The sequence below is a fragment of the Oculina patagonica genome, chromosome 8 (genome assembly GCF_052425735.1).
Source record: "Oculina patagonica isolate OP01 chromosome 8, crgOcupat, whole genome shotgun sequence".
Taxonomy (NCBI): domain Eukaryota; kingdom Metazoa; phylum Cnidaria; class Anthozoa; order Scleractinia; family Oculinidae; genus Oculina; species Oculina patagonica.
In genome coordinates, this window is record NC_135765.1 from 25,388,864 (window position 1) to 25,401,318 (window position 12,455).

The 12,455-nt window shown below is 37.0% G+C and overlaps 2 protein-coding genes across 4 annotated transcripts; both read left to right on the plus strand.

Annotated features, from left to right (window-relative positions):
* The first annotated feature begins 1,179 nt into the window (after positions 1 to 1,179).
* Positions 1,180 to 6,337, plus strand: LOC144662893 (orexin receptor type 2-like). 3 transcript variants are annotated; one of them, XM_078523827.1, is made up of 2 exons: positions 1,180 to 1,863; positions 4,800 to 6,337. In XM_078523827.1, exon 2 carries the CDS (start codon positions 4,988 to 4,990, stop codon positions 6,128 to 6,130), a length of 1,143 nt encoding a protein of 380 aa, XP_078379953.1. In that variant the 5' UTR covers positions 1,180 to 1,863; positions 4,800 to 4,987; the 3' UTR covers positions 6,131 to 6,337. The 3 variants fall into 3 exon arrangements, with proteins under 3 accessions (XP_078379953.1, XP_078379955.1, XP_078379954.1); XM_078523829.1 differs by lacking the exon at positions 1,180 to 1,863 and adding an exon at positions 3,435 to 3,637; XM_078523828.1 differs by lacking the exon at positions 1,180 to 1,863 and adding an exon at positions 4,451 to 4,605.
* Positions 6,338 to 7,591: 1,254 nt separating this feature from the next.
* Positions 7,592 to 11,893, plus strand: LOC144662503 (orexin receptor type 2-like). The gene is made up of 2 exons (XM_078523315.1): positions 7,592 to 8,080; positions 9,674 to 11,893. Exon 2 carries the CDS (start codon positions 9,694 to 9,696, stop codon positions 10,702 to 10,704), a length of 1,011 nt encoding a protein of 336 aa, XP_078379441.1. The 5' UTR covers positions 7,592 to 8,080; positions 9,674 to 9,693; the 3' UTR covers positions 10,705 to 11,893.
* The last annotated feature ends 562 nt before the right edge of the window (positions 11,894 to 12,455 follow it).

A 12,455-nucleotide genomic window follows, 5' to 3' on the forward strand; every position in this document is an offset into this window, starting at 1 on the left:
CCAAACATGACCACTGATGGAAGTTATTGTTCAGTACTAAAAAGTGTTAATAACGAACAACTTGAAATCTCTGTCAGGCTGTAGGGCCATTGAATCACAAGACTCGCACGCGTAGCTGCTGCAAAATGATGAACAATTGATGGTCATGAACTAAACAGCTAAAAAAAATATATATATATGTTTATAGTGGTCATGCACTTAGCTTCATATCTCAACGAGATAGCTAGTTTACAGGCATGCCACTGAAACAGAGGAAACAAATGATTTTAAATGAACATAACAAGGTTAAAAATCCCAACTGGCAGGAGGCAGACCAGTTGGCTATATACAAAGCGTGGTCGAGGATTTGAACTCGGGACAACCGAGAAACAAGTCCAGCTATTGGCAGGGGCAGGTCTTGAACCGGGGACCTTCGGATTACAATACCAGCGCCCCAAACCACTCGGCCACGCTTGCCTGAAGTTATCCAATTGCAAAAATAATAGAGCGGCACGTTTTACGACTTTGCAGGCGTTTCTCTGGTGACTGGCAAAGCTTGGATTTTACAAGCAGAATTATGTTTCACTAGCGCAATTACATTACAGGACAACTGTCAGCTTTAAATCATACAATAAACAAGAAACGTTGCTTAGTTTATTTCAGTCGATCCCCTGTTGTCATGTGACGTTTCCCGCGCTTTCAAAGTCGCCATATGCGCCATGTTCAGTCTTTTCGAGGGCTTCCAGATTTTCCATGATTGTGGATGAAACTTTTACTTTCTTGAGCAAGAATCGAACTGATTATGTATAGAAGTCGACCTAGCGAGTAATCGTTAAATTTGAAAAAGTATTAATGAGACTGAAATACGAAAGGTGACCCGTTTCCAGTGTCGCTTTGCTCATGTGCCGAACTTGACCAATGGATCAGTTAAACGCGGAAAAAGGGCAAAACAAAGGGGCACACATCTGTTTCTTTCAAAGCCGTAATCTTCCGCCTCAAGTTAATTGTACTCAATTTTAATTAGGCGCAAAACTGAGGCATTCCTTTCTATCAACAGTTTAGTGTATCGGTTGACAAACCACTTTACCAAGTTGCGATCTTGGGACACTTGAAGCTGTCCCGTTTGTTTGTTTGTTTGTTTGTTTTTTGTCTTTGCTTTTTTAAATGTTTTTTTTTGTTTCTTTTCTTTTCTTTTATGAGATGTTTGTTATTAAGCTAGCTTGTTTGTTTTTAAGACATCTATAGTTGACCACAGGCTTTTCCTTTATTTAGTTTGGTTCGTCAAATCCGCTACAATAAATGTAATAACAAAAGCCTTCTCTGGACTACTCGGGGTAACTCTGCCGGGGTATGTTATGGAAAAGAACCCCTTTGTTTGAGGTTTGTTTTGATCATTAGATTACATGGAACGTATTGAGTTTAGTGGTAATGGTAGTTCTAGAAAATTCTAGAAAACTGCCAAATGTCGACGTTTGTGGAAATCAACTTACAAGTATTTGAAGAAAACATAAAAATAACTGTCTATCAAGCTTATGCTTGTTTTTCTATGTTTCATTTGCTGGCTTGTTTTGCCTTTTGCTATTTTATTTTCTCAGTATGCGTGGCTCACAATCAGTCAGCTAAGTAAATTATATCAAGGTTGCCCCTTCGCCTCAACTACACACAATGTTTACATAAATCAACACTCAGCTCTTTCTTCCCAGCGGCTTTCATACCATAAGCGTCATCAAGTGTCATTGAATGCAACAAGATTAACGTAAACCACGAACAAAGTCTCTGAGGTTATCGTCTTGAGCAACAACAGTGATTTACAACTGTCGCCTTGGTAAGACTAGAATTGTCGTGCAGTAGATTTCGGCTGTTCACGAATCCGTTTTCTGCAAGGTGAGTAAATCAGTTCACATGAAAGTAGGAAATCGCAGATTAACTGCTTTTTAACTGGTAACATCACGATTAAATATAGCTTTTGCTGTTGTGAATTAATTCCAGTTGTTCGCCGCAACTTATGCCTCAGTCGTTTAGAATGTTTCCGCTGCTTTCTGTTCGACTATTTTGCGTCGAGGTAATCTAGGAAGTGCAGATAAGTCTGCGATTCTCGGATTAACTTGAGGTAGTCCTTAAAACCGACATACTTAATGGGATGGTTCTACATAAGTCTTGAATGCACACGTTTGGCAATGTCTGTGAAGAAAAACATCTAACAGATCACGGCATGTGGTATCAAACATACATTCGGTAGAATGTTTGTATTTAGGCCAACTTTTTTCAAATCGAAATGACTTAAAATACATGTACAGCACAAAGGCACAGTAGAAGGTGAATAACACGACGTATTGCTGATAAAAAAAAAAAACGACGGAAGAATATAAATAACCATTTCTGAAAAAACACTGGGACAAATGGCTTTCTTCTTTCTAGCATAGATGCGATCAAAGTTGAGATTTGTACTTGTAGTAAGGAATAACATGGATCCACGAATATTTTGTCTCTTGTTTTTGTTTTATTTATGGCCTTCGTTATCAAGTTAGCTGGAATTTGGCCATGCTTTGTGTTGCATTTGCTGGCTGAGTGACTAGTGCATGACCTCCTTCACGCGAGACATTTAACTTTTCGATATATTTCATAATAATTGAGCTTTTTTATTTTATTTCCTCCACTTAAATTTGCCTAGATTTTGTCCACATAGTAAACAGGGCGCCATCTGACGTAACCAACACATTTCAGTCGGTTTACAAGTTGTTGATTATTTCCGGAATTATCTTACTCTCTTAATTATTTTTCTTCCTCGTTTCAATAACCTGCCATTGCAGGGAAATAAGAATGAAGCAACTTATTTTTCCCCTTCTTCTTAAACAAAGCAGTGTACCCTGAAAGCAAGGAAAACGAACATGCCAAAAAGAGATAAAGCAGCGAGTAAGAACCCGAAAAAGGATGGATTATGGTAATCTTTTGTTAACGAGTTAATACTCGGTTTCATCATCGCCGCCCACTTCATACCATTCGCTATAAATATCACAAAAGGCCAAAATGGCAAGATGCACACTTTCTTATCTTACGGGCATTTCCTAGTTTTCTTAAGAAACATCGTCATTGATTCCATTGAAGAGGCGGACTCTTAAAATAATCTCTTGGAAAGATTATCATCTTAACTTACAAACCATTGTTACAAAATATGAGATGAAGTAAAACGAACTGACTGCAAATAAGAAAATTGCCGGCGACACATTGCTTTCATTACCCACGGTTAACGAGGTTACAGATGTCTCGCTGAGATATTATAGTGATTTAAGGAAGATTTCAAAAGATAAATGCGCTTATCCTTGGCTAAAATGCAATAACTACAACAGAGGTTGTACTGTTGTTGCTAGACAAAGTGAATTAAGTTATGAGAAGTTAATTTCTGTCATATATCTTCGACAGCGTTATACTGGCTTAGTTATTGGGCGCGTGGCCAATCGAAAAGAAGGGGCAAGCCTGGGAGAAGACCATGCACAAACGTTTAGTTACAAGATAAATTACACGCGTTCTTCTAAAAGAAGGTTAATTTTCAGGGACGTTTGAAGACAAAACTAAAGGTCACATGGAAAAGCATCGTCGAAGCTCACAGGCGAACTGTGAACTTCAGCGAGTGGAAAAGTTCTGCGCAAAGCAATCGAATGTAAGTGGGCTTTATGGTAGAAGTCTGACCATAATAACCCTGAGAAAGTTCAGAGAACGTGCAGAAACTACCAAAAGCAGCAAACATAGACATTTACGTATTCTTTCCTTTATTTTTATTTTCTTTTTCCTCCTTTTCTTTTTTTTTTTTCTTTTTTCGAAAAGAAAAACATTGTACTGAATAATGCAGCATAAGTCATATCTCTTCTGATATATCAAAATGTCAATTGGCTTTAATGGCTTGTCGTATTTCACTTAGTGAATGCTAAAATTTTAACACTCCCATAGTTTAGGTGACATTACTTGTAAAGGTGTTTGACCGGGGCCTCTAAGAATAATTCCAGAAGTTTCTAAAACAATATAATGTCAGTTACTTTAAATCGCGACAGTAATCATGCCGAAATACAGTAGCCCAAGTAAACACCAATATGTCAATATAAACCTGAAATGAAGAATACAGTTAGGTTATGGGATAATATGTTTAAAATATTCCACTTCCTCTATGCAAAGTCATTACTGGAACATGAAAAGATATCTGATCGATGTAGAAAAGACTAATTGTTTCAAATGTATGGGGTGTATACAAACACATCGGCGGCTTTTAAAATTGGGTAATTATTCTAGAAGAGTACCGACTATATCTGATTATAGCATTGTCGGGTTTATGGCAAATAAGTGCCGCTGTAAAAGTTTATAATCCTTATTTTATTAGGGTCGTATTCGTATATATACAGCCATTATTCTCAATCGGAACCTTTCGTGTCTCAATAGGATAAACAACGATAGATGCTAAGCGCGAGATTAAGTGTTCTAACTTGAGATAAGAACTGAGCACTTCCTAAATGTTTACGCTATAGCGTTACAGTACTTCCTCGCCGTTGATCATGAATTTAAATGAATTTCAACTAAGCTGGTGAGCTATCGCAGTGGTGGATCCGCAGTGGCTATGTTAAGCTACTTTCGAAAAAGGTAGTGCAGACTACATAAGATATCTAGCCTGAAGTAGCTTAGCAAAAAATGGTTGTTCCTTTTGCTTAAATTACCTCTTTGTTTGATTGGTTTTCAGTGTTTTTTTTGGCTTTTTGTCAGTCTGAAGTAGTGAAAGTACTCTAGTAATTGAAAGATATGTTTAATTACAGTTTTATTATTTTCTTTACTAACAGTGAAGACATTCCAGACGTCAAAGACTTTGAAGAAGCCCTGCTTTAACGAGAGTGAAGTTCTTAACTCTCAAACGGCCAGACGAGCATTATGTCAATTTAACGAGAACTGTACACTGTCCTGTCAATCCACGCAAGTTCAAACTGCGCCTTAAAACGTCCACAGCGTCAAAGCAGAACATTGCCCTTACATGGAAGTAGTATATACAAACGCTATGGTAAACACAAGCTTCTCAGGAAATTCTTCGAAGGGTTTGAGCAACACCACTTCACATAATTTATCATCAGGCGCTAGTGCCGAGTTTAAAATCATCAAACTACTCCTTTATGCAATTATATTCCTTATCAGTGTTATTGGCAATACTCTTGTCTGCATTGTCATAGTTAGAAGGCGCCGTATGCGCACCGTGACAAATTGCTTTATATTAAATCTGGCAGTTGCCGATCTCGCCATCACTTGTATTTGTATTCCATTCGACATCCCAGTGCAAGAAAACAACTACAAATGGCCGTACGGAGCTCTGCTCTGCAAGCTTCTTTACCCTCTTCAGACCTTAGCTATGTTTGCGTCAATCTTCACCCTAATGGCAGTTAGTCTTAATCGCTTCTGGGCCATTGTCTACCCATTGCAAAACCAAATGACCAAAAGGCATGCCAAGAGATTCATTACAGCAATATGGCTTTTATCAGCATTGGTAACGCTTCCCTACGTATTTGTGTTACGTCTAAACAAGGACACGATGAGCTGCGAAGAACACTGGCCTGTTGATGTTAATTACCGAAAGGCTTACACCCTTTCACTTTTCCTTGTTCAGTATGTGTTCCCCCTTGCAGTAATCACCGTGGCCTACTTAAAAATTGCACGGGAGATGCGCAAATGTATTCACAAAAGAACTCGAAAGTCATCTTGCAATAACACATTCCTTACCAAATCACATCAAACTGAAGGAAACAGAGTTGTGCGGATGCTAATTGTTGTCACAGCTCTCTTTGCAATCTGTGTTCTACCGAATAACGTCATGTGGCTATGGCTAGACTTTGGCAATGGTGAAGAATACGGGCATTTCTGGGACGTGGTCGCTGTTACCAATATCATACTGTTCGCTAACAGTGCGGCGAACCCAATAGCATACACGATATGCCACGATAATTTCCGAGAGGAGTTCCGACATTATTTTAAGTGTAACCGTAACATTTTTAAATCACTTTTGGAAAATTCCTCGATTTCGAAAAACCCTCGACCAAGTTACACTACTGCATGGACACCAATCAATTCGATGAAGAAAGCAGAGATAAAGAGAATGTTGAAACAAGCACCAGAAACTAATGTGTAACACCTAAGTGTCCGTTGAAACATCTAATGCCCCCTTAGAGTACAGACACATTAATTATCAACAAGGGCAAAAATAAACTACGGCCAAAATAATAGAAACAGTCACTGGGATATGTTTACCGAAAATCAAAATGAAAACAAACGAACAACTGTTGCAGTGATGTATATAGTGTTAATGCTGTGATTAAAATTTGTTTTTCGTTTAAAATGTTTAAAACCAGTGTAATTTTATGTTCTGATGGTGGTATTTTCTCTCATCGTAAAAAAAAGAAAAGAAAAGTGTAAGCCAAGCTTGAAAAAAAAAAAAGTCAAACAAACCGACACTTGCTTAACGAATTTAAAATCGAAAATAATTACACGTACATTAAGGTTTTAAAAGCTTTTTGACATGTTGTTGAACCAGGTTAGAAAAATAGTACTATCTACAAATCTGAATGATATACCTTTCGACCAAAATGCTGTGGTGATCATTTTTATCTTTTTAGTCATATTTCACGTTACAAATGCCGGTGTGCCCATTTTCCGATTGAGTTAACTAAATGAAATTTTACTTAGCCCATACATCACTTCTTTTTAGCTAATACACTTATTTTCTTTTTAAACCATAATTATATTTCGACCAATTAATGTTTTTCATTTTAAGCAGAAGAGACTGTGAACTTTATCTACATGCACTGTACGTGACAATGTTGTCAAGGCCATTTGAAAATAAAATATCTTTAAGGTAGCCTAAGGTCTAGAAAATGAAGCTACATATATTATGAGAGATGACAAGGTGTATCCTTCTGGTGACTAAACTAATTATAATAGAACTTATTACTAAAATAAACTAGGATAAAATACCCCTGAGCCTTGACACGAAATACTAAATTCGTAGTGCAAATCAACTCATTTAATTAAAATTACGCTAAACGACGGTTAACAGTCGTCCCTTGATATAAAATGGTGTTCTGTAAAACTATGTCGCTAAACTACGTGACAAAGCTGCAAGACGTGACACAGCTTAGAAGTTAAACATGTCTAAAGATGGGCTGATATATACGTCAAACATTAAGGCCAACGATTACGGTGGATTTTTTTTAATTAAAAGCGAATCTCTTAAACAAAGATTCCTTATCTTAAATGACTTGATCACGCAGTAATATTTTTTTCGATCAATTATCATATTTTGACTATTATTTTTTTGTTTGGGATTAACAGGGTCACGAAACAAAATTATAAGTAAAAACAGTTATTTTTGATAAAACCAAAATCGTCATATGATTCGGCGATATGAACACCATTACATCTGCCCTTACAAAGCGTAAAATAAACTCATTTTACTGTCCTTTTTGTCGTAGCAAAAAAAAAAAAAAATACAGTAAGTGTAAATAGAAGTGAAATATCCAATCATGAAATTATTCAGTGACTTCTTTTGTCTTGCAAGTGTTAAAAAAATAGTTCATTTCGAAATAATCGCGTGAGTGCAGCTGATATTTTTTTAAAGCCAGGAATTCGAAAATTTGACAAGGTATTGGTCGCCAAAACAAGGAAAGTAAACCGCACAGTCTCAAAAGCAAGTTGAAGCCAAAAGCATAATATTTTTTTTAGAGATCTGCCTGCAACCAATCTTTGCCACCATTCTTTTATATTTTGACGTGTATTGTTAGCATTTGTGGACAATTTTAATTTTTTTTTAAAATGATAAAGGCCTTTTTTATCTTTTCGCGAACAAAATTGGTTATGACATTATAAGATAAGCCGACACGCGATCTTTTAATATATGTCAAGTTGTCTCAAACTGTTCTAGCATTTTAAGCTCTAGCAATTGATTCAACACGCCAATCTTGAAGATACCAGTTATATCCAGTTTTGTTGCCTCAACTGGAAAGTCGCTGTAGTACTTCTACCAGTTCCTAGAACACCAAGACTTAGAACTGTGACGCAAAGTGCCATTACTGTAACCATTTATGTAAGTTTAGTATACTTAACTAGCACGAAGTTGAACGTAGAGATACCTGTATTTAGGCTCTCCTTTTAATTAGGGTAAAAATGAAAAAAAAATTTTGGCTCGATTTACGGGGATTTCGGCAACCTAGAAAAGAAAGGACTATTTGCAGGAGAAGATGCCACCACGGTCTTCGCTCTCAACTTGTTGTAGAGAAAGAAGGAAAGCTGACCAATAAGCGCGCAACTTTCGATTCATCCCATTTTCCATCATAATCATTCATCCTTTATTAAGTAACCTTGTTATTTTCATTTTCGGTTAATATAAGCCAAAATGCGACACAAAATGAGATGAAAATTAGAAAATGAGGAATCTTCTGTGTAACGTCATTGGTTTTATATGGGCAGTGATCTAAAGCACGATGCAATAAATTGTCATCATTAATATTGACTACTTAGGAACAGAACCATTAGATTCGTGTTTAGTTTAGTTTCCTTTGTTTATTCACTGAACAAACCGAACTGAATTGAATTACATGGCGATCGGAAATGATTTAGCCGTAGTGCATCTACCGTAATTTGCATGTGACCATGGCAAAATTTAAGGAAAGCGCCCCGTGGATTTATACTTTTTATTTGACTTAAAGTTACACCGCCATGACAAAAATGTTTTTTCGTTAAGTGGAGGAAAACGTAAAAATGGATTAAATTCGCTTTGTTTTTACAATAACAAACTGATATTGATAAAGAGTGCGTGAGACAGGCACATATCAAGCAGTTGATATGGCGGATATATGCTGTGAATCATACAGGAAACGTCGAAAAAATAATCTTGCATTATAAATTTATATTCAACACACGTTTTCCGCGTCACATAATGAGTGGAAATTTAGCTTTAAATCTACCTCAATTCTCAACTTAAACAAATAATATGGGAAACCGAAAAAAGAAAAAAAAAATCAAAAGAGCTGTTGTTAGAGATAACGCTGGGTCAGATCAGTTCGCGTTGGCTATATTTCGATATCTTTTAATTACACTGCATAGCAAATGTCATTTCATACATCAGTCACCGTCACTGGAGTTGTTGATCTAGCTGGACTTTCTTTTCTCGCTTAATATTTTTTTCACACGTAATTTCAGTGCACAAATCATTTTTATGTCAATAAACATGAACGAAATCATTGTTCCGTTGACAACTGCGAAATTATTTGTTGATTTTTAAACTAAAACTTGGTAAACGAGTGGTATAAAACTCTTACTTTGGGAGTTCTCCCAGTTTTCTTTTAGTAACTTCTACACTGATGGTGTTTCTCGTTTAATGCTTAATTGTAAAGTGAGAGAAAAACTTGCATGAAAATAACACTGGCTCGGTGCGGATATTGAGAGAATAATTCCCAAGGAACGCCTTCAATAGAGTAAATCAACTGCGTTAAAAACGTTGCCTGGAAGGCAAGTCACCTGTTCCGATTAGGTTGCATTTTTTTTATTATTTCTTTGTTTTTATAATTACTTAAAACAACTCAATAATGGATCGCATGGCCAAATATCATTCATTAATTTTGATTTCAGGTTGTGACGTAATTTAACGCTGTATTATCGCAATATTTAATACTCTTAGGTTGGAGTCTTGGATAACAAATGGCTAATGAAACTTTCGATTTTATGGGAATGGTCTCGCCAACACAGCTATTACAAAGAAACTCAACCTTGCCTACATCAGATGTCCTATCAAAGAGCGAATTTATCAAATACTGGAGAGTAATGCTCTTGATTCTTTATTCCGCGATATTCATCGTAAGCACGACAGGAAATGGTCTCGTTTGCTTTGTGATTCTACGAAGAAGAACCATGAAAGGCGTAGTCAACTATCTCATTCTAAATCTTGCAATTGCGGACCTCGTGTTCACGTGTATATGTATACCGTTTGACATCCCAGTCCAAGAAATGAACTACTTTTGGCCGTATGGTGCGTTCATGTGCAAAGTAATCTACCCTCTACAGACCCAAACTCTGTTTGCTTCAGTGTACACACTTGTTGCCTTGAGTTTATCGAGGTACTGGGCAGTCGTGCATCCGCTTAAACAGCAACTAAAAGTCGAAAGAGTGAAGTGGATGATTATTGTAATCTGGATCGTATCATTCATCCCAGTCTGCCCGTATATAGCCGCTCTCGGCTTGAATGAGGCCACGTTAACTTGCGAAGAAAATTGGAATAGTGAGACATCGAGAAAGATCTACACGTTGGCACTGTTCTTTCTTCAGTATGTGATACCTTTGACAGTTATCTCCTGCGCCCATCTCGGTATTGCTTTGGAACTGAGACGAAAATCTTGTTCTCGAAGGAGGAGCGTTAGCTTTGTCCGAACTGTGCAACACAATGAGGCCAGAAATGTTGTTAGGATGTTAATATCTGTGACATTACTGTTTGCTGCTTGCGTGTTGCCAACAAACGTTCTGTGGTTATGGTTAGACTTCGGGGCAGCTGACGAGAATTTTGCTTACTTCTGGGAGCTCTTGTCATTCGCTAACATTATCGTGTTTGCTAACAGTGCTCTTAATCCCGTGTGTTATACAATGATGAGCAATGCTTACAGGACGGAAATAAAGAAGGTTATATTTCACCCATTCCACAGAAAATGGGGCCAATAGCCAATTTTGATGTCCAAGGCTTGTCGTGGCCCTAAAAACAGCTGAAACTTGAAACTTTTAGCTCCACCTTAGTGTATACGTGAAGGGCTGTTTACCCAAAGTGCAAAATGGGTGGTATCATTTACTATTTCTCCATAATAAGATCACAAATACCCCAAAATACTGCTTTTCACGATGTCCGCAAGGCACCTCACTGTAGAAGGTAATCAAGAAAAGCACTAGAACCACTTCCTAGTAAGATTGTAATAGTTTGAAATAACTTGCTGGTATGTAAGCTTGTTTCTAACAGCAATATTTGGTTGTGTACCTCAAATGTCGGTTAACAGATACCAAAAACCTGATGTCCACAGATTTTGGTGTAACTTCCGTTACTGAAATATAATCACTGATTGCCTACTTGAGAAATTCCCGTTAAAGCACTCTGTAGGGCTAAAGACTTTTTATTTTAATAGTGTTCGCGACTATGTTACTCGTGTTCTCCTTCTTGGAAGCGATAAAGAGCAGCTTGGAGTCAAATGAGGCCAAGAAGCACCGTATGGTTAAGGATGTAACTTCCGTTACTGGTGTTTTGCGAACATATTGATTCGATGGCTGCAGAATGTTCTATGAAAGAACAGAGGTGCCCACCCTCTATAAATCTGTAGAGTAATGCGTCCTGGTTTCTGTCTTTATAAGGAGAGAGAAAACACAGCACCTAGAATTTGTAACTTCCGTTACCGTAACTTCCGTTGCCATCGCTCATTCGTAAGTGACTAGCGGAAAAAATAGTTGAATTTCTATGTTTGATTGAGGAGCCACTCTCCCGTGCAAGGCCAAATCAACACTTACAGTAAAGGAAAACATGGATTTCATGTTGAACAATAGGTTCTTTAACGTTTTTTAAATAAACAAAGAGTGAACATAATAAAAGTTTTCATATTTTCGAAAATATGCAACATTTGATGTTAATTTTTTAGATATTTTTTTCTTTTTAGTTATGCTTTAGTATGGATGTAATGCTGACCGTTTTCCACGACATCGATTTTGGCCGATTTTCAGAGTGCTATTGGCCCCACTTTCTGTGGAATGGGTGATTTAGCTGTCTAAAGATAGAGTAAAATGAATATATAACCATCCTGAATAAAGACAGTTTTTTCGGCCTTATTTATAATCGAAGCTGTTTTTCGATTTTGAAAAGTCATTGCTTGCCCTAAGGAGGATGTGGAACGATTTATCTTATTCGTCTGTAATTTGTTGCATTAACTACTTTTAAAAAACATTTGCACTTCATTGTAAAATTGCCAAAAATAAGCTTATCAGAGACATAAACATAATAACTGTACCTCTGTATTATATTTTATTTATTTTATTTTGCTTCGTTCACCGCAAGAAGTCGCCACTGCAGTTGATTCCATTACAAAGACCGATGTTTTGACGGTGGCCAAACGTGTATTTTCTGGCAAGCCTCTGCTGTCAGTCACAGGCGATGTGTCTACTATGCCGGGTGTAAACGAACTCTTTTAATCTTCTTTTCACAGCTTAAAAGCGCCAAAGCGCTTCTGACTTGACTTAAGAGTGGCGTAATCATGATTTGATTTGATTACATATTATCCCATATTTTATGATTTGGTTCAGTTTTATTTCACTTCTTCTTATCTTTATTTAAATGTTAACCATTCATTTCACTGTATGGGCGAATGGATGGCAAGCTATGAGAGTAACAGCATTAAAAACTGATCGAATGGATAATAAACCATTTAATTCACACCAGG